Source organism: Hirundo rustica, chromosome 5 (genome assembly GCF_015227805.2).
Source record: "Hirundo rustica isolate bHirRus1 chromosome 5, bHirRus1.pri.v3, whole genome shotgun sequence".
In the NCBI taxonomy this organism is placed as follows: Eukaryota; Metazoa; Chordata; class Aves; order Passeriformes; family Hirundinidae; genus Hirundo; species Hirundo rustica.
Genome location: NC_053454.1, coordinates 41,731,672 through 41,759,552, shown reverse-complemented (window position 1 = coordinate 41,759,552; position 27,881 = coordinate 41,731,672). Strand labels below are relative to the sequence as shown.

Genomic DNA, 27,881 nt, shown 5'->3' with positions numbered 1-27,881 from the left:
CTTTTATGACATAAAAGGAAATAACCGTCTCTTATTTAGTGGAATGCATTTCCTTCTCCCCAAATTATGCATGAATACTTAGGAATAATATGAAGAACACTTTAGTTTTAAGACTTTACTGGTTTTTAGAAAACATTTAGAAATAATCCTCTCCCTCTTTAAAAGAGATACAAAAGACCTTTGTAAAAGAGTGAAACAAGTTGTTTTTATTTTGTCAGTGTTATTCTATAATAGTTAATCCTGTCTTGTGCACAAATGAAAAATGGAAAAAAAACCCCTCTTGTGAGTTATTTTCATCGGACAGATTTAGATTTACATTTCACACAGCTTTTCACTTTAGGTCACAATATCGTTGTACATACAGATTTGGTTCTCATATGTAAAGAGAAGACTGGGTATCATGCTAAAAAGTTAACCATGTACAAATACTAAAAGAACATCCCTGAATCTGTACATTTTGATAATGGTTACTGTGGAAAGTATGGCCGGATTTTCATGCTCATCTTCTTCATTGAGTACCACGACCCTTTCCAGTTCATCCATACGACACCATCATCTGTCCCATGTTTTGCCATGTCCCAGCTGTAGGTCCCTCCCCAGTAGTATCTGCCATTGGGGTTGGCTGAGTGGCAGCGGTTGTACCACCATCCTCCACCATCTTGTTTGGAGCACTGTTTTCTCGGATCTGAAGTTAACCTGATGAGGGAAAAAAAAAAGGTGTTGAAAGTGACATCTGTAATATAAGCTAACAGATCAACAGAGTACATATACCTGCCCAAGTACTCAAATTTTCAAACTGTAATAAACAATTTAAGTGTTTTCTGAACTTCATAACATTTATGAACATTCATAAATGACTGACCATCACAAGTGTGTGCTACATGGTGCACTCAGAAGGTAAAGCAGCTAAAAAACAAATCAAATTTTAGTTGCATCTCTTTGGGAATGTCATTTGTCATTTTAGTTTACTGATTGGTAACTATAGTTACTTGAATTTCACAATGATAATTACGATATCAATGGAATTTAAAGATAGAAAGCAATGAGAAATGTATGTCTTCTCCAACCTAAACAATTCCTTTATTCATGAATATGTAATCAGGTATTAAGCACAGATTAGAGATACAGTGCTCTATTATGTACTTTACAACTGAGCTCCTGTCTTCTGAGTAGGCAGAACATTGCTGCTTAAATTGACATGCTACCTGCCTCTTTCTTCAGGACCCATTTTATTTTACTGGAATGAGTACCAAAATTCCTACCTAGTGTCCTAAGCACTGCTGCTGTCAGTCTCTGACTATGGATATATTGCATCCAGATTTGCTGCTTTGTTTGTAGTAAGTCATTCACTGAATCAATAAAATTCAGCATGCTTGCTTTTTACTTGGTTATGGACTGTCACTAACATAATATATAGTTTTAACTGACCTTGTCTATGCCAAGGGAACTGCATAGACATTTAGCTGGTAACTTGCAGGCATATAACATATTTTGGCATGCTACAAAATGTTGTGAAAACGAATGGCAAATTACAGAAATAATCTATATCCAACTCTATTTTTATTTTAAATGTCTAGTGCAAGTACATACCATCCATCGTTGTCTCTGTCATAAGTACTGAAGTACATGCCATTGTGAATTGTCATTGTCCTGTTTTCTCCATACAATTGGGAAGCTCCTTCCATCAGTGCGTTGCCTGCAGTGCCTTTGTAGTTACTAACTGAAAGCTGATACTTGTTTCCTTCATTCTGTATGGTGAAACCTCCATAATGAGCTGATACTTTATCACCATTCCAGTCCTCCATTTCAATTAAAACTTCAGTGGGCCCTATTTTGGTAAGCTGGCTGATCTTGTCATTTCCAAGCCAATATTCACCTGAGAAACAAGTGAGAGCTCTGTGAAACAGACTTCACAATACATTTCAAGTAAACTTTATTATTTGCCTGTTGGTCTGCTGGAGTGGATTAGTTAATTTTAAGAAAATCTAAGAGCTTCAAAAAATAGGAGAAAATGGTTTCAGTGAAAACAGCTCTGCATTTTATGCTTGGTGTTTTACCTGGTGTATCACAGTAGTTCTTCCCCCCACTCTTTGCAATATTTCCAAATCCTTTTTTATATTGATCCCATACTCTGCCAAAATTAACACTGCCGTCCTGGCGGTTCTGAATCAAAGTCCAGCCTGCAGGAGCAAGAATATTTAGATTCAATTACCAGCAGAAAAGGAGCATCAAACATTAAGATACAGCCCTTTTAACTTCACCTCAGTACCAGAGGAGCATATGGCTCCCTTGCAGCAGGTCCTTCACTGCTTTTGCCTCAGCTTTGCCCCTTACGCTCACGCTTAAGTAGAGCATTGCTTCATAAGAAAAGGTGGAAAAAGCAGAACTTGAAGGATGGCCCTGGTCTTCTGTCAAGTGCACTGGAGCAGGGTAAGAAATGAGCCAGGCTGTCCTTGTCTGCCCACCAATGCACCGCCCACGATGGTCATAGTAAAATACATACACACCTTATTTCCAGTTTCACTAAAGAAGTATCCTATTCTGCATCAGCAGATGACCTCAAAAAGACTTCCCCAAATGAGTGACACAGATTTAATTATCAAGTAATTACAAAAGGTATAATTTCATATTTCTTTGTATAAAACACAAATTACTAATAGGATTTTTGGTAGCATTGATAAATTAATATTATGACAGCATAGTTTCACACTAACCTCCGTTATCTGTTTCCATGTCACAGTATACTCTGTATGGCTTGACGAAAGGATCTGGCTGGATGAGGTACATTTCGGATGTCTCGCCTCCCTTTCTGATGATATCCTCACATTCTGCAAGAATGAAACAGAGACTATTATTGAAAGATCTGTGAACTGCAATAGTCTTCTTATCCTTTGGTTTGCTGTTATATAGGAACAGTTTTAAATATTTATAGATAGTATTTTACTTTCAATTCTGTAATACATCAAGTGAAAGAATCGTGGAAGAAAGAATACTGCACTGTGCAGCATTTCCAAAGAGGAATTTCTGAAATTTCAAACTAAGTGATGCAATGCTGTATACCATAAAATGACTTCTTGAACTAAAGCTTGTGAAAGAAGAACCGTTCTTGAATAAAATCAAGAGTACGACTATGAAAGTCACAAATGCATCACCTCCACCTTACAAAGACCATGAAGCGCATATTTGTTTAAAATGCTGCTGGTCACTTACAAAGACTGATATTGGATAAGAGGATCTTTGGTCTGGCCAGTATAGTGATCCAGAATTTTTTTTTTTTTTTTTTAATCTAGGATCACCTTCCATCTTTCCTAATAGCCTGAATTGTACAGGCTTCAGATGCATCCATTAATTTGCACAGTGACATAAATGGGAGAAAACATGCCATTATAGTTGAATGAGTACCTTTGCCTGAAACCACAGGAATATTACAGGAAACAGAACATGGGGAACGGCAGTAGTCCACCTGGGTTGCAATGGCATTTTCCAATTTTTGTATCTTTTTATGTAAAGAATCCACAACTGCACGAAGGACCCTGAGGCTGGATGGTATGTTATTGTCCAGATTATCCTTTATATAACTATACTGCAATTCCACTTCTGTGTTGTACTCAGAAAGTAAATCATCATTGTCTAGAAAAGCAAAGAGATGAAAAGCAGATTAGTTTTCAATGTATTTCCCAGTTAGGAAATAATGAAGAGCAATTTGTCAGTACAATTTGAGATGCCACTAGGAAGGAAGGCAGGAAGAGCATTTCTTTTTGCTTACTTTTCTACAGCGTGCAAAAACTACGCAGATACCCTCAGGGAAGTGGCACGTGTGCACCGTTGTTTCTTTGCTAGCTAATATATTTATCAGGGGTGGTTTGCTCTGCCAAAGAGCAGTAATTCCCTTCTTTTTGGGGAGCCATGGTGCCAATCCAGAGGCTGGTCATAAATGGATTGGATGGACATGGACACAAGAAAACAGGTAAGGGGAACACATGAATGATGTACATTTAGAGGCCCCATATGAATTTTGCCTTAGTATGAGATCCATTCCTTTGCCTCTCTCGAAGGATGGTTTTTAGGATTTAAGAGGTCATGGTCACAGAACCCTGCTTTGCTAGATATTCCATGGTATTTTTAATTTTTTTAAGAAGTCCCATTAAAAAGTAACTGTAGGAATGCCAATAAAACTTCAATACCATTTACATTAGTAGTTCATAGAAATTGCATACCTTTTCTTTGTTTTTGCCTCTTTACCAATTTATCTTCTAGAACGGTGACATATTCGTAGAAAGTTGAGGAGCTCTCCGAAAGTGTGTCCACTTTAACTTTTAGATCATTAACAACTGCCTTCACAGTTTTTTCCTGTTTTAACAGTGTAGTTCGCAGCTCACATCCAGTTGGACACAGCACTCCCTTAAAAGAAGGAAAAAGGGCTGTAAATAAAAGTAAAGTTCTAGTCCCATCAGTGAACAACTTTGTACACAGCAAAGAGTTTCTAATGTGGGAACAGGTATTCAAGCATCTAGATAAGCTTTAACAGACTTCATTTGCTGGCAACTTCCACGCTCAAATTTGTGCTCAGTCACTAAGATACCTCTCAGCATTGTAACAGCTTGCATTTTCCAGCAGGGATCATGGCAGACACAGTGATAGACTGCTGCAAGGCAGCAAAGGGTGTGCTGGATGTCAGCATGCTGGTATGCTGTCCCGTAAGAGCTGCAGCAGCGACTGAGGGTCGACGAGAACTACATGTTGAAACTAATTTTAAGAAACATGGGAGGTTGAGGTTCTTTTCATCCCAAGGGTTCCTTAAGACTGTCTGAAATTGAATCCAGCACTTCTGCTGAGGTTCTTCCTGCCCTTAATAGTTACGTGTGCAAAGCCAGGCGGAAGGCACAAGCTAACCCACAGATACTTCCTTTCCTGGTTTACGGTTCAACTCTCATCTCCCCATCTTTGCTGTAGGCTGACTGCCACTAATCCCATGGACTCTGACACATCACCATTCTGAATGCAGTCCTAGCAAACCCAAGCAAAGTGAGGAAAAGCTGGACTGCTTTAAATGAATGACCGTCCATCATTTGGCAAGAAAAACTCTCGTGCTGGGTATACCCAGGGGGAAAGGACAGCGTGTCACCAGCTGTCTCAGCAGCCAGACACCTACCAGCTCCTCCAGAGCGTGCTTGCAGCCTCCAGCATCGGGATAGACGATCCGCTCCTTCTTGTCCCCCGTCTTCCCCCGCTTCGGGGGCCGGGGCCGGTATCCGGCCCCGCTGATGGGGGGTGCCACAGGTCGGGGCGTGGGCGCCATTTCACGCCTCTTGTCCACGGGTCGGTGGCCCCGAATGTTAACCACAGGGCTCTCGTCCTGCATAGCCAAGGGGAGACAAAACTCTCTGAATCTGGGATTGCTGCTGCAAAGTGCGGTGCGCTGGGTGGAGGCACCCATTCGGCACTCTTTAGTATTTTAAACAGCAAGGAAAATGGGGGAATGGAATGAAAAAGCCGTAATGGAAATATTATACTGACATTATGTAAAAGTCATTGCTATCCCCTCCCTTGTTAGACTAGTCACACCTTCCACACCTAGATATAGATAAACTAAAAAGTCTTCAAACCAAAGTAAAGCAATATTTCAACAGCCAATTTTGACCAATCTTACATAGACCAAAGCTACTAAGCACCACGAAATTTGAAGTAGTAGGCTACAAAAAAAAAAAAAAAAAAAAAAAAAAAAAAAAAAAAAAAAAAAAAACACCACCACCACAGACATCCTCAGGGCTAAGAAGCACATTTTCAGTGTCCTATTTTTTTATTGGGCTACATGAATATTTGTAAGGTCTCAGAAAATCCGGCCACAGTTAAATACATCATGAGGTTTCAGGCCAATTTCACCAGCTGTTAACTGGTGAAATAAGGAAAACCATTTAATAACGTCTCTCAGAGTAGGTTTGTAGAGCTCTCTCTGATGCATACATTCCCCATATCTGCCAGAAACAGCAAAGTCTAAGAGGCTGAGCAAGAAAAACATGCCTGGTCCCTAAGCATTTTTTCAAACAAAAAAAATCCAGTTAATAGTTGTTTGAGCTACTGAATCAAAACCTACAGCCATTTCCAATCCAACTCGGACTTAGCTCTAGAAAACAAACATTTGAAAGGATCCAGCATCAGAGGCTTCAAGTACTTTCAAAAATAAGCAGCATACAAAACACAGAATCGCTGAAAATGATTTAACACATTAGTGTTAAAATGTTATCAGCAGTGAAAGTGCAGACACATGTCCTTAGATTGCCAGAAAGTCTGACTATCCAGACCAATTTAATTTTTACAGGGATTTTCTAACTACAGAAAAGTGTACCAAAATTCTAAATTGTGTTTCCCACTAAAATATTTTAAACAAAAATAAAAATAATATTCTTTTACATTATTTTATTTATTGATTCATTATTTTATATTGATTCTCATTGCTTTTCTTTCTGTTTAGCAATTATTACCTCTTAATTTTCAATGTTAAGCTGTATGAACCGGTACTTTGGTTGGTTTTGTTTAGTTTTTTTTATGTCTACTGACTGCAGAAAAGTTTTTTCCTGCCTTTGAGACAGGACACGATTAATTACACATTTCTGCTCCTTTATACCTAATACTAATTGTCTGTACCATCATATGTCGATATTGCTAAATTAGTATCATTATTAAATTCAGATAAATAATCTTACCATCAAACATTCGTCATTTCCTACAGGAAAAGAAATAGGAAGAAAATATCTCCAAACTCAGAAAATAACTATTGTGGCATTACATATAAAAAGTGAATTTTTTTATCAATTCAAGCAGAAGAAGAAAATACACTTTTCCCACAACTTCTAATTTAGCTAACTCACATAAGCTGAGTAGGTCATACATGCAATTAAAATAAATCAAATTAATTATTAATGACAAATTATTAATCAATATCAGTACTACAACCTCGTCATCATAGTCAAGAGAGCCCTGGGACTGAACGGAGGAAACACAGAGCAGGAGCAGCAGGAGCAGTTTCATGGTGCTGGCTTGCTTGAGCTGCTCAGTGATCTTCTCTTTCCATCAGCTCTGACAGGGAGAAGTGTCCTCTGTTCTTTTATATATATGCAGCAGCACCAGCTTCCAGCTTCACAATGATAGGATCAACCCTTCTGAGCAATCAGAGTTTCTCTGTTAATATTCAACTCTTTACTCTGTGCCTGAATACATCGGTTGTTGAGCAATTCCTCTGGACAACTCTTATCTATATGTCCCAGAGACCTCTGTTGATGCTGGCATCAAATACATGTTCAGATCCTCCTGCTCAGATTACACAAGGTTACCATTTTCTCAAAAATCACAAGTGTTTTAAAAGAGCTCAAAAGGTGAATGGCCAAAGGAAAAAAAAATTACTAGATGTCATGTTGTGAGGGCTCCTTTTTTTTTCTCTGCTGAAAATGTGAACATTTTGGAAATACTGTATTAAATGTGAAGACAACTCACATCATACAGATTTCTGCATTTTTTTCTAAATAGTTTGATGGTGCTTGATAGGTATGCAAGTCTTTTGGTCTTTTAACATAAAACTGGGGGAAAAAGGTATATTATACTCATTACGCTATATTTTTGAATAAAAGCAATGTTTTTGATTTATTATAGATGAATACTGTAAGCATAAGTCAATATTATTCCATTAATATAGCCTTGTGATATTGTAAAATAATGAAAATAATTCAATACTATATATTAATTTGCTTGTTTCCTTTTTAATACAAAAATTACATCTTTCAAATATTATTTAAATATTTTTAATAACCTTTTAAGAGAATACAGCATGAAGCTACTTGAAATCATAGTGAAATACTCAAACATACTTTCTAATGTTTTATAGGAAGTTGTGTATCACTGCTCTCATATTAGTAGAGTTTTAACATTTCGGTGTGTTTATATCCTGTGATTTTCTTGGGCATTATAAATGTGCATAATGTACTGAAGTAAATTAAATGTGCCAAGGGAGAGCCAGGACACTTTCTGAAGTAATTCATATTGATGTCTGAACCAATGCAGGGATGCAAACTGTGGTCTGAGCTTCCATTTCAAAAACTAATTTGATGGAGGGGAGGATTTTACGGGAGGCAAACATAACAGCTAAAATTGCTTGGTTTAGACCTTTTTCCTGTATTAGTGCTGTTGTCAGAATTCTAGTAAACTTTGGAGATTCACAAAATATGAAAACAGTTTAACCTGACTGGTTTAATTATTAAACAGTTTGTCCCCAAATCAGCCATGGCTCAAGGAGCTAAAACTCCACTGAATTGGATCTCCTGCATGAGGACATGACCAACACTATTAGATTTGGAAGAACACAAACTTCTCCCTACAGACATTAAAGAAATCTGTCTAAGGCCAAAACTGATATCATTAACAAGTTATTTCCCCTTATGGATGCTAACCAAGATGTTATCGTTGATTTTGGGAATGTCCTAACTTTTAATACACTTTTCCCTCCATGTACCTTTGAGGGAGGTTCAGCCACCCTCATCTTATATTTAGAAGGGACATGGTCATCTTGAGCCTTTGCCCAGGGCTTACAGGTGGCTTACAGGTAGCAGTGGAACTAAAACTAGGTCTCACTATTCCTGAGCTAGAAATTCAAATTATCCCAGTTCAGTTCACACAAATCCTAATTAAATTTTAATAATATCAAGTGATATTTGTGCTAAATCTGTTTTGAAATCATCAGCATGTTCTGCAGCAATTTATGGTCTCCTCCTTCAGACATCAAGCTCTCTCTAGTTCCTGATGAAGAGCCCTGGTTGTGTCTGTGCGGAGGCTGTCAGAGACTTGATGACGAAGGTTGGCACAGGAGCCACCAAGCCAACTGCAGAGTCCCAGCATGGGAAACCCCCAGGCTTATTCTGCCTTCAGATGGGGTTTCCCCTTTGAAACTCAGCCTTTGACCCTCCCAGCTCCAGTGCCTTTCATTGGCTTCCCCAGTAGAGTTGGGTAGTTGTGTCTCCCCGAGGGTTCTCCATGAGCAACATGTGTATGTCACACCCGAGCAGGCTGGCGGCTACGCGCCAAATGACCAGAGGCCTCAGGGCAGGGATCGTGTGACTGTCCATCTGGTAAGCAAGGGCCTTGTCTGCACTGCAGAGGTTGTGCCTGGAGACTTCTATCAACAAAAACAGTCCAAATTTGGAATGGCATACAGAGGAGTCCATCCTGGCAAACATACACACATACAGAAAAGCATTTTGGCAACAGAAGTTAATCTCCATTAGCATCTTGGTTATGAGATGTGATTTTACTCTTATGCTTGCAACCATTACAGTCAGGCTGAGACTTTATAAGGATTGGATAAAGCCTTTTGAAGAACCAAAACTATAGCTTAAATTTCTTCTAAAAGTGATATAAAAAGAAGCTCTTTTCAAAATGGAACAACCTATCTCTTCTTTCATACGCCCTCCTCCAACTCATGTTGTTAATGAGAAGGTGCTCCCAGAGCTAATGTGGTGGTGATACCACAGCATGCCTGCTAGAGACTTCAATAACATTCCATGGACCCGTTGGTGTCCCAGAATACCCCACTGTACAGTATTTTTGTTCTAAAAAGGCACTTACTGGCAGAGGCATACGTTTGCTCACTGCCCTGGTGTTTGTTGCGCCAACCAGTGATGCAACCCTCTTTACACAAACCCCCTGTTCCCAGGTGAGTTGCTATCACCAGATCATGGCTCTTCAGAGCTGGATGTACCCCTCCAAAGAGGTCTTGGGGAACAGAACCTTCTTGGCTTACATTGAGCTATAGTGTTTCAATTTAAAAATAGCTGTTGATTTAGAAATGTCCTTTTAAACCAATAGTGTTGTAACAGTGTCATCCTATGAAAAGAATATTGTAATCTTAAATGATCATCTCTGCTGAGATGAACATCCTTTTTTCTTATTTGCATTTACTGGTAGCAAATATTACTTCAAAGTTTACTTGTAAATGATAATTAATGCTATCTCCATGTTCTGGGAACAACATTAATGTTTGGCATTAAAATAACATTAAAAGCTCATCCAATTCATCCAAGTCACCTTCTAGGAAATAGTGCTTATAAAAAAATACGTAGTTAGCTATTTCCAGAATTGCAGCTATAACTGACACTCATGAACACATCAAGAAGCCATATGTAACAAAGAAAATTCATGAAGTGCATATTCCTGTTAATATTACTGACATGATTTATTGATATTCAAGGACTAAATTTCACGTTTGACTAAACCTTCTACCAAAAAAAAACCCAAAAAGATTAAATTTGTCCTCTGAATTTCCAAAGCATTACAAGGATGACAGAAAGCAAGTTCCAGTTATAAATTTCTGAGGGGAACGTTTATGTGTAAAAAATTTAGAAAACTCTAGGCCATGTGAATAATACTAATAATAGTAATAACGAGCACAGACAAGTTTTCTTGCTAAGTAGACATATCTTTTATTTTATTTTGCTACAAGAGTGAATATTTCAAATTTGTTTTGCCTTTAAAAGGCAGTGAAAATAAGTCTGATTTCTTTCATCAGAAAATAGGGAGAAAATAACTCTATAGATAGCCAGAGACTAGCCTTTATACCACTTCCACGCATGAAATCCACCAGTCAACTGAGTGATCAAGCAGGCACATGCTACTCTGTGTGCAACCTTAAAAAAGAAAGATAAACCTGTTTGAAATCCCTAGTCCTCCCCAAGTTTCCATTGAAATGTTGCGTATCTTCAGTCTAACCTCATCAGTCCCAGAGGATGTAAGAGACTTGCCCCATTTTGACACACTGCCCTGTGGAGTTTGCACTCTGGGTTGCATTTTAAGCAAGGACAGAGAGTGCTCCCCCTCCTCGAGGTGCTGTGCTGGACTTTACGGGAAGCTCTGAAATCCAACAGGGATTGCCAGCCTCACCAGAGAGAATACCAAAATAGGCTGTGTTAAACATGAAACCTGGCTGCCTTGGCTTGAAACGGAGCTGGCACTAGTTCTCCACCATTTACCGACACAATGTAATTGGCATCTCTTCCCCACTGCTACCTAAAACGGGAGCTGGGGCTCAAAGCCACTTCAAGCACATTTCCATCGCTGTATCCTAAATTAGTAAATACAAAACACCAGTGCAGCCACCAGAAATGACCCACCAGCTGCAGAAAAGGCACGATATTTATATCAAGCGGGCAAGTGGTGTGTCAGAAACAATCCCAAGCTAACGCTGTCCTGTATCTAATAAAGACAGCAGGTTTGAACCAACTGTGTTGCACTGAACTACGTCTAGCTCAGACGGTTTTGTAAACTGTTCACAGCTCAGGCACGCAGGCAGACAGAGTGAGTGGCTGGTTTATTAGTAAAGAAGAGAATCATGATGGAGCGGCTGCAAAAGATGAGCTTGCTAAATCCCAGCTACTGCTTGGGAGGACAAGACTTCCTGGAATAAAGAGCAGATGAATATATGTGGAGAAAGTAGCTGCCTATTTGAAACTTGCACAGAATGCATTTGGTTATTCTGCTCATGAATGGAAGTGAAATATCAGGTGGAGTACCGGTGTACATTTGGAAGAGAACTACAACCTCTGCGCTTTCACAACCAACACTTTGCCATGAAGCGCAGGGGTTGCCAGTTCGTTCACACACTTCCCTCTCCATCGAAATGAGGTCCTGCGGAGCCAAACTAAAGACATTCTTCCAAAAGATCAAGGTGTAATGGCTAACATCCAATATCACCGCGGTTCCAAACCGTGTGGCTTTACCCTTGAGAACTGGCGAGGAAAGCGATACTTGAAACCTATCGCCGCACGGCCCTAGAGAGTTGCAGAGGCCGATAGTTTCAGAGCCGAAGGGAACTGCCCAGCCCCGGCTCAAGCCCCCGCCCTGAGGCGGCAGCGCGCGCGCCCCGCTGCGGGGCGGAGCCGGCGCCTCTCCCGCAGCGGCACTCCGCCCTCTGCCGGCCGCTGCCCGCACCGCACCGCGCCCGCCGGGGACACGGCAGCCACAGGGCCGCGGCGTGGCTCCGGCTGCAGGGAGCGCAGGGCGGTCATCCTGCCGCATCAATGAGCGCCATGCCAGCGGCGCAGGGTTGTGCCCACAGAGTTCTTTAGTATCTCCAGGGAGGGAGACTCCACCACCTCTCTGGGCACCCTGTACCGGTGCACGATCATCGGCACAGTAAAGAAGTTCTTCCTCATGTTCAGGAAGAACTTCCTGTGCATCAGTTTCTGCCCATTGCCTCTTGTCTTATTGCTTGACACCACCAGGCAGAGCCTGGCTCCGTCCTCTTGTCATCGCCTCTTTCTATATTTGTACACATTGATGAAATGACTCGCACCGCCTGCTCCAGCAGCACTAGCGGGGCTCGAACCCGCCATCTCCTGTACACCGAGTTGAGAGGCTGACATTAAGCCTCTACCGCTCCATTTAACATCTCCGCCCATTCTTCCCTTTTGCGTCACTTCCGGTGCGGCGCGGGAAGGCGCCGGAAGTGGTTCCATAGCGGCCGCGGCGGAGTGAGATCGGTGGCGCCATGGCGGAGGTGAGGGACGGGGCAGCGGCCTCGCAAGTCCACTCTGTCACGCCTTTGAGGCGCCCCGGGCGAGACCAGGGAGCGGGGCCGGGTCAGTAGGGCGAGTTGGATCGGGAACGGATCAGTGGGGCGAGTTGGGTCGGGGCCGGGCGGGAGAAGCGCCGCCCCGCACTCGCCATCCTCGCTGTCCCCCACGTAGGAAAGGCCGCTGTGGGGATGGACCGTGGCGGCCCCTCCATCTGCGCATCCCCCCTCGGTTCGTCCCGCGGACAGCGAGGTGCCCGCAGGACGCAGCGGATGCGGCTCATCGGAGTGTGCGTGTCTGGGGTGGGAGTGAGCGGCGGGTTTGCTTTGCCAGACTTGTGCCGTTTGCGGAATTGGTGCGGGGGGGCATTAGGCAAAGCATCGCCAGGCTGTCGAGAGGGAATTGTCCTGCTCTGCTCTGCTCTGGTGCGGCCTCACCTCGAGTGCTGGGTATTGTTTTGGGTACCACTACACCAGAAAAACATATAAAGGATATGGAGATGAATGGTCTAGAGGGAAAGCCTTATGAGGAATGGATGAAGTCACTTGCCGTGTTCAGCCTGGGAAAGAGAGTGAAGGGAAACCTCCTTTAAGTTTACAGCTTCCTCACAAGGGGGAAGCAGAGGAGCAAGCTCTGATCCGATCTCTTTGGTGACCAGTGACAGGATGCGAGGGAACGGCTTGAAGTTCTGTCAGGGTAGGTTTAGATTGGATATTAGTACAAGGTTCTTTGCCCAGAGGGTGGTTGAGTGCTAGAACAGGCTCACCAGGGAAGTGGTCACAGCAGCAAGGCTGCTGACAGAGTTCACTGAACATTTGGACAGTGCTCTTGAGCACAGGGTGTGACTCTTGGGGTGTCCTGTGCGGGGCCAGGACTCGATGACCCTTGTAAGCCACTCCCAGCTCCGCACGTTCTGCCGTTGTGGGGAAGTGATACTGTGGTGTTTGACCACCAGAGAGCTACTGACTCTCAGCCCATAAGAGAAACCTCAACTTTTCTTGGGAGAGCTTGGGAGTACAGCTGTGGAGAAAGCCACTGGTTTTATGGGTTGTAGAGTCTTTACTGTGGGGTGGATATCATGCACTGCTGAAAGCATGTGGGGCTGTCAGGGTTGTAGAAGAAGGTGCAGTGACTGCTGCCCAATGCAACACTATGTGATGTTTTTTTACAGACAAGCATCTGTCAAAAATCGCTTGCAGAAGCTTCTCCCTTGTTGGGGAGACATGGTTACCTACTCCTTCATTTGTGGTGTTATCTCCTGCTGTTGAGTGATAATTAGCCATGTTAACGTGAAGTGGTATTGCACACCAAAATTCATGATTGCCTGTGTTCTTTTTACAGTGGTAGTGAAGGAAACGGGGTTTTTTGTTCTGTTTTGTTTTTTTCAGAATTGACTTCTTTATTGCCTGCATATAAAAACAAAACTGGGAAGGACATGGGATAAAAGCTTTTATACTCATGGATTTGTCATGTAGATACCAGTGCAGGAAGTTTGATCCAAGTTTTTGGCTTGTTTTTCAAAGTCTTACAAGTTTTCAAGGAATAGGATATAGTTTTGAACAAATGCTGAAGTAAAACAACTAACATAACAACTTAATGTTTTTAGTTTCCAAGAAGATTAGTGTCTTCTGTGAACCAAATGGTTGCATGTCATATGACAGAACTGAGATTTGAAATTGTTACTCAGTTCTATTTATGTTTCAGTGTTGAGTTTTTCACTTAAATCTGTTCAAACATATTTAAATGCTCTTTATTTTAGGAAGTCCAGAAGCATTCTGTGCACACACTGGTGTTCAGGTCTTTGAAGAGAACCCATGACATGTTTGTAGCTGATAATGCCAAGCCTATCCCATTGGATGAAGAAAGGTAAGTGTTGCTGCACTCAGTGAAATTTTAAACTCTGTCAATGATTTCTTCACCCAAGTGAGAATTCAGATGTTTCTGTACTGTTAACAGTACAGAATCTTGGTAATCTTGAGGGGAGAGAAATATTAGAGTCGTAAAGTAAGTTTTATGACATCCTCTCTAAAATATTTCAAAGCTTGCTATCAGTGCAGAAACTGGGGTTTATTGAGGATTTTGCTTTACTCTTCCCTCAGTCACAAGGTGAAAATGGCAGTCAAGCTGCGCACGGAGTACGGCTCAGTGCTACACATGCCCACTCTCAAAGAGAACCTGAGGGAGAAAGGAGGCCCCAACACCGGGGATCCCTATGGGCACAAACAGTATTCTGGAAATCAAGGTTAGTCTGCCCTTCGTGGTATATTTGTCCTTTCTTTTGTAACAGTCTCACTGGTGTAGAATCTGCAGAATGCAGTCCTGTGTTAATCCACTAGAGATAAACACAGAAATAAAAAAAAACAACCCTTTTTTGATTGGTGTTTTCTTGCTAGGGTCCACAGGAGGTAAGTGATTCAGAAAAAGGGGAAAGCTTGTTTTAACAAAGGAGTTATTGGGTGCTGTGGATTTTTTGTAGTGATTAATTGGTATAAAGAGCAATTTTTGGTAATGTTAGTGTGTGGTGTACTTAGGTGTACTTTGTTCAGTCATGTATTTCCTATGTTTGCAAGTTCATGACGTGCTCTTTTGTTGATTTTTGTTTGTTTTGGCTTTTTTTGTGTGTTGTTTTTTGTTTGGGGTAGGTTTTTTGTTATTTTGGTTTTGTTTCATAGTATATTTACAGTCCTTTAGCTGTGCAATTTTTAAACACTTTATTTCAAGTCTGTAGACTTTTTTTCAGTATATGATTAGTGATGTGTAAGGTAGATGCCTTATGAAAATCCTCTTCTAAAAATGCTGCCTTGTTTTAGTTGAGGTAGTTGATATTCAGTTGATAGAGATTCTGCCCAAGGTGCTTTATTTGGAAGTATTGTGAAAGTGAAACATGTTGAGAGAGAATGAAAAATCTTTTAAGAAATAAAGAATTCTGACAGCGCACACAACCACCTAGCTTACATTTCAGACACCGTGCTCTTTGTATACTTGAATCCTTTTCCTTGATATCTGCTTCAAAGGCAGTATGAAGATTTTTCTCTGGAGTCCTCTTGATAATAGGTAGCTTCACCATTCAAATTAGTTATTTTTTACAATTGAGTTTTGTAAAAGGGAGATAACCAGAACAACTTAAATTGATGGAAATGAGAAATGTCTGAGTACATTGGAAGTGCGTACTGATTTCTTCTGCTGTGTATGATCTGCTCTCTTTTCCACGATTTGCTGTTTGAGTGCATTGTTTGCAGTGCAGTATAAAATGTAATTATTAATAAAATATTCTCTTGCTCTTCAGGACAAGAGGTTGAGTATATGGTAACTGGTACACACCCATACCCGTCTGGGCCTGGTAAGTAAAATTTTGCAAGTGTTTGCATGGATTGTTTTGGTTTCTGTATGAACAAGATTTCCTTCATCCTAGCAGGAGAAGGCTTCCTCTTGATGTGAGTCTGTACTTAATAGTAATGGAACGTTGCCTGCTTTTCATCACCAGAGCAGAAAGGTGCAAGTTTCATCACCTTGCTCTGGAGAAGAGACTTGAGGGTGTAGTAATTTTAGTGTCATTTGCTTTTGCCTGTGCTTGTAAGGGTTATGCTCCTGTGTTGTTACACTTGCATTGCTAATTGCCACTGCCATTGCGAATTGCCACTGTTACTGATAATCCTGGTCCTTTCTTATAAGAGCTTAGTTTTAGCTGTTGATCTTTCATTATGTTTAAGTTTGTTACGGGTATAGTGGAAAATCTGTTGTCTTGATTTATGACTTAACAGACGTGTGTGTTCACTGGACCCTCAACCATTAAAAAAACAGGCAGAGTTGCTTGTGGCTGTAGGGATGAGAATTGCTCACAGTGGCTTCCTTAAGTTTAGTGTTTAAATAGGATAATTTACATCAGGGTTGAAAATAAGATTTCTTTCTTTGCTGTTTCTTGTTTTAACCAGAATATTTTGCCAAATACTGAGTTTGTTGTCAACTGACAGAGGTTTGGTTAGGAAAAGAAATAAAGTGACAAGTTAAATTCACCAGTCTGCCCCAAAACTATACTTTACAAAGAGTTTTAACTTTTGGGTTTTAGACAATATCTGTTGTTCTTGAGATAATGTTAAAAATCTGAAGATGTAGCCAGAAATTCTGTCTTCAGTAGGACTAAACTTTTGTAGTTCTGGCACCACTGTGTGATGCCAAACACTGCATAGGGGTGGATTAAAAATTGTATTAAAGGGTCTAAGTTAGGAAGTGCTTTGCAAGATGGTGTTTATTTCAGTGATGTTTGGATTTCCATAGCAGTTGAAGCTGGATATAAAGATGGATGCTCCTCCTAATTAGATGTTTGTTTGTTTTCCCACTGACATACTGTTTTATACTCTAGAAATTTTATATTCACATATGTAGTAGATCAAGATGGAAAGGATTTGTGCCAAAGTAAAGACTTCAGTAGATTGGAATTGAATTGTTATTGAAGGATGGGAGTTAATATTACAGGTGTGTCAGGCCCTTGTTTACAAGTATATGTGTATATATATATGTTTGTAAAATACGCTTCTGAGTTCCTGTTTAAAGGAGTTGTCTTTGTTACTGATGTGGTTTGGTTTTTTTTTCAAGGTGTGGCTTTGACAGCAGATACTAAGGTCCAGAGGATGCCAAGTGAATCTGCAGCACAGTCCTTAGCTGTAGCACTTCCTGCTTCCCAGTCCAGGTATTGCTGTGTTACCTCATTGACACTGTTGTCTGTGGGAATTTCAAGGCAAATCACAGAAGCTAACAGATACTTGGAGTAATTCAGATATTGTTTAAGCAACTGCTTTTAGTGTGGACAGGCATTGTTTTTCTGTACTCTTTTTAGTATTGTCATGAGAGGCAGTGGGTGGAAGTTGGTCCAAGGGAAATTTTGTTTAGTTAGAAGAGAAAAATGTGAGGCTTTGTGAGTATCTGTACCTTGGGGTGGTCGAGCCATGGAGAGGGTGCCAAGAGAGGTTGTGAACTCTCCATCCTGAGAGGTGGATGCAGCCCTGTGATGCCTTATCACTTAAGAATGAGAAAGTTGATTGCAATTCATGAAGCATTTTCGCTCCCCCTAGGCTGGATGCAAACCGGACAGCTGCTGGTGTGGGTGACATTTACAGGCATGCTGGAATATCTGAGCGTTCTCAACCTCCTGGGATGTCTGTGGTGAGTCTGGTGCACATGTAACATGAACAGTACATGGTGTTGACCTGAGTGCTTGGATCTATGTGTGTGTTGTGTGGAGATCTCCTGACTGACTACATTTAATCAGTATTGAGGAGGCAGAATGAGAAAGTTTTATGTTTTGGGCAAAGAGATAAGCTAAAACCTGAAGAATAATCTTTCTTTTAACTTACAGGCTATGGTGGAAGCTGGTGGAAACAAAAACTCTGCATTAATGCCAAAGAAGGCTCCAACCATGCCCAAACCTCAGTGGCATCCACCTTGGAAACTGTACAGAGTAAGTTAGAAATTACATGACACAAACGTGCATATAAAAGTAAACATACTCTATGTAAGACCTTAAATCATAATTTTTGTTCTTAATCACAAAAATATAATCAAATATGATTTTAAAAGGTGATCAAAAAGTGATCGCAACTAAGCTGTATACTCACTCTCTCTTTGAACCTCTTTTATTCTCTCATAGCTGTGTTATGATAAATTGGATGGAAGGTTTGCTGTATAAGTCAGAAATCTGAAGGCTAACCTTTAAAGAAATTTTTTGAAAAACACTTGGGCTCCAAGGAGTATATAGGTTTTCTAAATACAGCATTATTTGAATGTATTTGCTATTAAAATTAAGATTTGGAATAAATGGCACTAAAATAAACCCATGAGACATTTATGGTGAACAGATGAAAAATTGAAAACCGCCTCCTTGATAGGGGCATTTTCTTTTCAGAGAAATACTGTCAATACAATTCAAGTCACTGGAATAATTCTACATATAAACAGTTTTAGTGAAAGGTTTTTTTAGTGAAGGTCAAAATCCTTGCTGAAGAAGGCAAAATGTTGTTCAGACAGCTTGGAAATAGAGGCATAGCTGTAACACCAAATGTGGATTTCATCTATCTGTTGCTTTAGATCTACATTTCAAATGGTTTTCCTGAGCTTGGTTTGAAGTTGTTTGTGAAAGATGTGAACTCAGAATAAGTGTAATTATTACCTAGATTTCTCCCCAGAAAAGCCTGTTTCTATTCCTATATTAGGAAGAAATTTAGGTCTTTATCTTAAAATCTTGTGTCTGTGGTACCATGTGATCAGAAAAGGCCAGTTTAGCTTTCCAAAGTATTTCTGCCTGAGAAGCTTTGTTGTGTTTTAAATCTTTTTAAATGAGCTGTGTGACAGTATATGAAACATGACATCCTGTAAAGCCACTTACGGGGTTTGATTTTTAGGTGTCTGACTTCGGAGAATTTAGAGACACAGACTGCTGAAAGCAAAGTATATGTTGGCAGAGTATCTCCTGTGAGATCAGTCTCCATTATTTTATTATTGGCAAATGTTCAACTCTCATATTACTCCTGTTTTGGGGAAAGGAAGGTGATGGTGTGCTTTAAGAAGTTATTACATAGAAATGTGATTTAATGGCCAGTATTTTTATAATTGTTCTTTATGTAAGCACTGTACAGCAGCATAATGAATCTGTGCTCGAATACAGTCTTTCTCTGCAAAGCTTCCAGTGTTGAGCCACAGACTCTCAAAGGATGTGAAATAGTTGCTTATAGGAACAGGATCTTTACATATTGCAGCTTCCCCAAGTCTGGTGTATGTAAATTTCTAGTTTTCTCCTTGTTTAACTGAAATAGAAATCAAGCTGCCTTCAGATCTGATTTCACATTTGACTTTTCCTGGTAAATACTAGCAAATTTCAGTGTAAATTTCGGAAGGAAAATTACATCAAAAGGTATTGTATTATTTCTAATATAGAAATTTTTTTTGTTCTTTCTGAAGGTTATCAGTGGTCACCTGGGCTGGGTGAGATGTATTGCAGTAGAACCAGGAAATCAGTGGTTTGTTACTGGCTCTGCTGACAGAACCATAAAGGTAAGAGGCTGGAAGAAATTACTGACAAAGTTTGCAGGGGGGATGATTTTTGTTCCCTTTTTATTTAAAAATGTTTCCAGCCCTTGGAAACAATTTCTTGTTTACTGTTTGCGGAATAATGAACTGCGGGACATTTTTTCTTTCACTACCTCGTCATAAAGGATTTGCGGAATAGCACTAGTTCTTTTCTTGAGATTTCATTTATTACATGGTAGTATCTGGAGAGCAAGTGTTTATGTGACTGTGTTTTTAATTTACATTGCAGCAGGATTAATTACATCTGGTCTGTTTACCCAGACTCACTGTGTAGCTTTTTCCTGTCTACATTAAAATACCTGTTTTGGTGCAGATTTGGGACCTTGCTAGTGGCAAATTGAAACTGTCCTTGACAGGACACATCAGCACTGTACGAGGGGTGATAGTAAGCGCAAGAAGCCCATACCTCTTTTCTTGTGGAGAAGACAAACAAGTGAAATGCTGGGATCTTGAATACAATAAGGTAAGCTGCAATTTCTTTAATTGAAGAAATTGGTAGTAGCAAATACAGAAATCAAAGCATTTAGAATATTCTTTCAGTTATTAGTTCATGTGGATTTTATTTATCTAGGTTATCAGGCATTACCATGGTCATCTAAGTGCTGTCTATGGCTTAGACTTGCATCCAACAATAGATGTGCTCGTGACGTGTAGCAGAGATTCAACAGCACGAGTAAGTATAGCATTGTTGTGTTTTAACATCTTGATATGTGTATTTCAATATCTTCATTGGTAAAAATGAGCACTTAGCAAAAGTTATCATCAATTTAGATTAAATACTAAGATGATTTGTGTTAGCCTTGTCTTACATTGTTGATAAAATTGAAACCCAAATGCACAAACATGCCATGTCACTTCAGGATAATGTTTTATTTCTTAATTTAGTAGGTAGACCACATAGTCTCTGTAGGACTGTTTAGTGTTTAGAAGGTGATATGGGACTTTGGTGACTTAAATTATCCATATGCCTAGAAGTTCACTGGCAGGTTCCTGCTGCCCTTGAAATTTGCCAGCTGAGGTAGTTTTGTGATAAATGGTAGGATGAAAAATACCACCTGAATACCATTTTTTAATCGGTAGGACTATGGCAAGGAAATTATATAATTAATAACAGTGCCTAAAACACATTGAATGTGCACCTGTGTCTGACCTCTGACGTATTTGCTGTGAATTCCTAGATTTGGGATGTAAGGACAAAAGCCAGTGTGCACACACTATCAGGACACACAAATGCAGTGGCAACTGTGAAGTGCCAAGCTGCAGAACCACAAATTATTACAGGTATAGTAGGCATGGTTTCATGAGTAACATGATTGAAAAACCTGATGATGAATGTATTTGTTCAGTAATTGTGTGATGTTTACAATGTTATCTTGGTGAATTTGCTCAAATCTCGTACTAGTTTCTGTTGAAAATGGGCCATGCAATGGTTATTACATACTATTAGTGGTCTGTTTAAGCAAATATGGCTGTGCATTGTTTGAATGCTTTTCTGCACTTCCTTTTTTCTGGTGTTTCCATTTGTGTTATGTGTTGAGACTTGCGTTTTCTGTGATATTTCAGTTCTCCCTATTTCAGTTAAGGAGTGTCCAGTACTGTGATTGAGTGTTATCTTCTTTCCCATTATGTCAAAATCCAGCTTTGCACTGTAACTTCTTAGTCTTGGATTTAAAACTGAAGAAAAATACTTTTGCAATCTGGCATCTTCTTCATCTGAGGTGACATTAGCACAATATTTTTGTCTCTTTCACATCATTTTGGCTGCCTTAGCAAAGTAATGATGATGCTAAAATCAAGATGATGGTTTCTACTACTTTTTTAAAACTTTCTTCTCATTGTAGGCAGTCATGATACCACCATACGGCTCTGGGACTTGGTGGCAGGAAAAACTCGTGTTACTTTAACAAATCACAAGAAATCTGTAAGGGCAGTAGTGCTGCATCCAAGACAGTAAGTTTTCTTTTTTCTTTTACACTTTCACAGTTCTTTGAGCACTGAAGAGAGCCAATGCGAATGATGATCTAGAATGGTAGAGCACAATAATGTGAGAAACTAATGCACTTAGGATGATGCAAAAATGTACACATTAATTATCAGATACTGCACTGACTGTGCTTCCCTAGTGTTGGCATTGGTGTACATTAGCAGTACTGAGAATGTCTTATATCCCCCAGAGTTATTTATGTGTGTACCTTTCATTCAGTCCTTAAAACTCGGTGATATACTGCTCGTAAGGCTAATAATAAATAGGTAACTGAATGGTTGTGAGCAGGAATTGCAGTAGTTTTGTAATGTGCCATTGCACACGTGTGATTAATGCTGAAGGAGACAGTGATTAATAGAATGGCCTTGGTTTTGAATATGTGGTTCACTGCACAAGACATTTCAGTCTAACTGGCCTTAAAAAAAAACTCACTGTGAGAATTGAAGCTTTGAAGCAGAAATTCTTGGAAGTGCTCTGAATTTAGATGCTGTATTTTGATGCACAACAGTTGCCTGTTAGGATCCGCATTAAAACAGTGGAGAAAAGGAATTCATCTAGACCTTATTACTTCTGCACCTTTAATATATTATAATTAGATTCTGTCATTTCTATCAGAAATTCTGAATCTTTGATATGAGTAAGCTCTGTTCCAATGTGCCTGAAAATTTGTATAGCCTGTTAGCTATAGCTATAGAAAAAAACTTCTAGTTTTACTTAGGTTCTGGGAAAAAAAAAAAAAAAAAAAAAGTAATTCAAGTTTCAGCTTCATCAATTAACCTTTTTGAAAATAAACTTGAAGTGTTCCTGTCAAATGGTAGCAACTGTCAGCCTATAGTTGAGTATTTCTATTTTTTTTAAAATATTCTGGTATTTTCTTGTAATACTTACTTTTTAATTTGTGGTAATATTTTAAACAGACAGCAAATTCCCTGGACATTGTGGCAAATGAAAGTATTCCTACAGGCTTTTGTATGTGCTACCCAAATAACCACGTAACTGATTGCTCATCTTTTAAACAAAGTAAATTTTTATTTTGGGGTAACTCAGTGAAAGAAATTATCTTTCTTAGTTACATTTTCGCGCGGCTTTTTCCTTGCTTATATAATTTTGTAAGACTAGCTATTAGCCTATGCTTGGGCTTTGTTGCCTTATTTTTCCTGGTATCTTTGCTGACGATGCTCTTATACCTGAAAATTTGCCAGAAAAACAACTGAAGAGAATGCGCATTTTAAATATTTAATGTGCATTTTAAATATGTTTGCATATTAAATCCTATGGCATATAGGATGTTAAAGAGTTTGGTTTATGAAGCGGAAAGAAAACAGTAGGAATGGGTAATTCATAACTTCATAAAATTGCTTCATTTCATGTGAAGTAAACATCTCAGAAAAGCATTTTAATATTAAGTAATTCTGCAACTAGCATTTAGCAGTAGTTTAAATGAAGGACATTTGCTCTCACTACAGCTATTTTGAGCTTTAATATACTGTGTTTATTTTCTTTCAGTTACACATTTGCATCTGGTTCTCCAGACAATATTAAGCAGTGGAAATTCCCAGATGGAAACTTCATTCAGAACCTCTCTGGTCACAATGCTATTATAAACACACTGGCTGTGAATTCCGATGGGGTTCTGGTCTCAGGAGGTAAAAATGGGAAATACATTCCTCTCCTCTCCCCCATATACATGAGGCTGGAGGTCCTTAGGCAGAGATGCTCATGGAACTCTGCTTCATCTAGGCCTGTCAGCCTGCTGCAGGACACCATTTCGTAGTGAGTAGGGCCACTGTCATGTCCTTGGATGTTTCTGAATTGAGTTTCATTCAGTTTCAGTGGAGTTACTGAGCAGGCAGCTTGATGTTCAGAGCTGCCAGTCTTTACTGTGCCTCCAAAGCAACTTGCTGCAATTGCCCTGTGATCTAGTATATCATCTCTCTGGGTTATCTCATGAAAATCTGGATGAGATTCTGAGGAAGGAAAACAGCAGAAAATAGGAACATTTATAGGGTGCACTGAGCTATTCTACATAAATGTTGTGTGATGTATTCCTGATGTATTTGCTAGTTGTTCATTATGCTGTTTTTAGAAAACAGATAGCAATTAACTGGTCAAAGTACTAAGTTTGTTTGTTTGTTTTTTGTAGCTGATAATGGCACTATGCACCTTTGGGACTGGAGAACTGGATACAATTTCCAGAGAGTACATGCAGCTGTCCAGCCGGGTTCTTTGGACAGTGAATCAGGAATATTTGCTTGTGTTTTTGACCAGTCGGAAAGCAGATTGCTAACAGCTGAAGCTGATAAAACCATAAAAGTATACAAAGAAGATGATACTGCGGTACGTCAAAGTGTCTTTTTAAAGTATTTCCATAAGATCAAAAAAATTCAGACTAATGTAACACATGTCAGTAGGGGACATGTTCAGATTTACATAATCCATTTTGTTGAAGTTTGAAAGACCTCTGCATTAGCATTAACATGACAGTAGCTAATTTCTGCATTCCTAGTTATTGTTATATGCTGTAGTACAAATAAGTGTCAGGTCTGTGAACACTTCTGTAAAAGGCCTTTGTGGTGAAGTTTGGAGAAATCTGAATACAGTACTGTACATTGGGTTTTGAATCCAGTGTAGAACTGTGTGGGGCTGTAGTCATAAAAACATGGGAATCCGCAAAAAGATTGCACTTTAAAGGTTTATTGTACTTAAATGATCTGGATTAGTTATCTGCCTTGACAGTTTTTAGAATTTAGAGTAAAGAACTTATTTTCAAACTGTTATTCTAAAATCTGAATTAATTTACCAGTGGAGAAGACAACAGATGATTGTATAGTTGTCACTGTAGGACAACAGTTTATCAGTGTATGTCTTCAATATAAAGAATATAAGAATTTTTATTAAACGTTGGAATTTGCACTGAATTAGACTTGGAGTTACTCTTAAGATATAATGAATCAGGAATTTTTTACCCTTTTTGAACCTGGGCAAAATACACTCCATGACATCTACCAGTACTGATGTAGATACATCTGGTAGGCCTGTCACTGGCAACTCCTGTTCCTGTGCTTTGATAACCACAGTGTTGTTTTGAAAATGCCACTGGCTACCTGATCATTTTCCTTGTTGGAAAAAAAAAAAAAGGGAAGAACAGAACAAGTACTGCTATGTACTTCACACAGTGAGATGATAGAAAATTTAATTTGGTTAAATTAATTACATTGTAGATAAGGTATTAATAATGCTACATATGAAATAGAGTAGTAAAAAGTAGTATTTTAAACTAAACCTTAATTATAGGTGAGTTTCAAGTTTAAAATTATCCTTATGAGATTATTTCTTTTCCCTTTAGACTGAAGAAACCCATCCTGTCAGCTGGAAACCAGAGATTATCAAGAGAAAGCGATTTTAGTGCGGCAGCATACTACCACTGTAATTTTGGTTTGGCTTTCCTGAGAGCATTCAGTCCCATTTTGTTCTGCCTAGAACAGCAGATCAAGAAGTCAGCTAAGTCACTGCTGTTTCAACATGTTTTATAATAAATTTTATTTCTCTTTCCTTTTGTCTTCTTTTGTTGCGATTCCAGCAAACCAGTTGAATCTTAACTTTGTGAAGCATGCAGGGTTCATGAAAAAGATAGGTGTGCAGGTGGTTATTTTCTTAGACTTGCACTCAGTAGATTCTTATAAAAATATTTTGATGACATAGGTTGTCTGAAACACCCTTGCTTGACCTCAAAAGTTAATTGCAAATTTATGCATAGAAGTCATCTTCTGGAAGTTCCTTGGGGACACTTTCAGATTTTCGACCAATATTGTTTATTGTACATAGGCTTAGTCTGTACTAAATTAGAGTTACAGAGTAATTTAGAAACAAGCAGGACAACACAATAATAAGGAAGTTTGCTTTATAAACACAGCCACTGAGCATTACTGAAGGAAATTGATCTTCAAAGTGTATCTTTCCCCAGGAAAGCTTTCAAATAGAAGCACTCATCTTCACTTATGTTATTTCAGAGTGGGTCTTCTGTAGCAAGGACTGCTGTAGAATTGTTTTGTTCGCAGGACAAGTTGACTTTCTTTGCAGGTCAACTGTTTTTTCCAGTTACCTAAAGCATATATGACAGTGGAGTGCAGTGAACTTTTAAAACTCAGCTCAAGGAAAAGTTCTTAAGTCCTTTAAGCCTTATTTTACAGGTTGCTGTCTTCCCATGATCTAAGGAAGGAATTTTAAAATAAAGTATTACCGAAAGATAGTTTGTACTTCTGAAGGGACAAATCTTTCATTGGCTCTACAAATAGTCATGAAACAAGCAGTAAACATGTAAACCTCCTTGCTGCTGCTTATCAGATATCTGTGCTGCTCTAAAGCACTTTCTTTTCACAAGGCAGTGGAGAAAGTCATTGTCATCTGGCCATTCCATTATTGGCGACTTTGCTAGCAGTGTTAATAGCTGCATTGGCAAGTTTTACTCGGGGTAGATGCTGAGAATTAATCTGTGGCTTCATTGACATCAAGCACTGATGTCAAGCAGTTCACAATAATTACTTCTATTCTCTACCAGTTTGACTTCTTTAAAATCTAGGATTTATGTTAGAGAAATTAGTTATTTGCATTGTAATTTACAAAAATCTTGTAAAACTAAGTGTTGTTTATGTTATGACAATTTTTGTCTTTTTTATGATACTTAGGAGATCTTGTATTTATAATCTGAATGTTTGACAATGACATTTTAAGGGAGTCCATGCTGCATAAATAACTGAATTTTAGTTGACAGCTACTGTCAGAAGTAACTTCATGAAATAGGAAAAAGAAGGGTAATACTTGGTATTTACAAATTGGCTTAAGCATCTTTTATTTCAGTGATAATTTGAATTTTTCTGGATCTTTATTACAGTTCTTTCCATGTTAATTAATGTAACAGTTAAAAATCCAGATTGTGGCTTATGCATGTTGCTTTTTGCTACTGATGCTTCATTCCAGAAATCAATGAATTATTGGTGTTACACAGAATTTTGTTGCTCACAGTGAAATCCTCTTTAGGAAACCAGAGTGGAGAGAAGCAACTTTTTTACTTGAAAAGAGATGGGATTGTTGAGGATTTTTTTTTGTTTCATTTTGTTTAGGGTTTTTCTGAGAAGTGTCAATTTTTTTTTGATAGTCTGGAATGAGGAAGGAGAAATTACAGCTCTAGCTATGGGCCACAGTTCTAGCATGTCTTTTCTGTACTGGCTCTTCGCTTTAAAAACTGCCTTTATTTTACTCTTTATCATTTTGACGAGAGATGAGAAAGTCTGCTTAAGAACCTATGTTTCTTTTCTGGACTTCTGCAGGAATCTGCTGTCTTGGGGCAGTGGTTACCAGAACATTTCTTTTTTATGCCCTCAGTAAAGATTTTGTTTATATGTTAAAGGACATGCACTATTATTTGGAATAATATATTTCCTTTTTAGCCGTAGGAGAGGCTGCCCCAGTTCTAAGTGTGATTTTTTTTATTTTTTTTTTTGGTGTGTATTCTTGAACATTTGATTTACTTGTTTGCTTCAGTTTTTTCTTCCCCTTTACGGTAATGTGAATATCATCACATATTCTTCTTAAGTATTATTTATGGTGCATCAAGGTTATCAGATTTCAACAAAGTACTTCTCCAGTGCCGAGTAAGCCTGGATAGTCAGTTGTGACACACATAGGCCTGATCATGTAGGATACACAGTGACATTAGATTTGTTCATGTCAGTCATAAGGTGAAGCAAAAGAGGAGGATCTGGTATACTGGATGGATTTTCCATGCTTCTGGAAAGGGTCACAATGCGATGTCAGTTTAAGTAATCTTGAATAGGAGTCTAATCGCAGAAAATTCTGTCCTTAATTTCCTAAAATTTGATTTTGTCTTCTGTATAGGATCAAATAATTTCTACTACAAGCCCTGAGATTTGTTTTATACTGTGTATAAAATTGTAGAGAAGTAAGAAAATGGGTTTTGTTTGTAGCATAAAAAAGTGTAACTGGTAAAAAATGATGAATTTTCAGATCACTCTTTGCTTATACTGAAGCATACAGTGTAAGCTGTGCAGGTACAACACACTTGTGTTGCTGTCAGGGTGAGAGTTGTGCAGAACAATATGTATTTGACAACTGAAAGGTTTACAGAAACAAGTCTTTAATAGCAGCTTCCTTTTAGTTTTGTTGGATTGGAATTAAAGTGCTATACCTGATGTATGCGACAACAATTTAGCAATCAATAAAACCTTCCATACAATAAGAATTCA

The 27,881-nt window shown here is 39.1% G+C and overlaps 2 protein-coding genes across 2 annotated transcripts; one reads left to right on the top strand and one right to left on the bottom strand.

Moving 5' to 3' along the window:
* Positions 1-190: 190 nt before the first annotated feature.
* FGB (fibrinogen beta chain) lies at positions 191-7,029 on the bottom strand. Its single transcript, XM_040064353.2, has 8 exons — positions 6,955-7,029; positions 5,153-5,356; positions 4,218-4,401; positions 3,403-3,630; positions 2,715-2,828; positions 2,058-2,180; positions 1,591-1,876; positions 191-696 (listed from the first exon to the last, which is right to left on the bottom strand). Exons 1-8 carry the CDS (start codon positions 7,027-7,029, stop codon positions 468-470), a joined length of 1,443 nt encoding a protein of 480 aa, XP_039920287.1. The 3' UTR covers positions 191-467.
* Positions 7,030-12,447: 5,418 nt separating this feature from the next.
* PLRG1 (pleiotropic regulator 1) lies at positions 12,448-27,877 on the top strand. Its single transcript, XM_040065056.2, has 15 exons — positions 12,448-12,538; positions 14,314-14,420; positions 14,654-14,796; positions 15,841-15,894; positions 17,148-17,241; positions 17,624-17,714; positions 17,908-18,009; positions 19,506-19,598; positions 19,948-20,097; positions 20,206-20,307; positions 20,813-20,915; positions 21,476-21,584; positions 23,125-23,264; positions 23,762-23,955; positions 24,965-27,877. The coding sequence occupies exons 1-15, from the start codon at positions 12,530-12,532 to the stop codon at positions 25,022-25,024; spliced, it is 1,551 nt and encodes a 516-aa protein (XP_039920990.1). The 5' UTR covers positions 12,448-12,529; the 3' UTR covers positions 25,025-27,877.
* Positions 27,878-27,881: the final 4 nt, after the last annotated feature.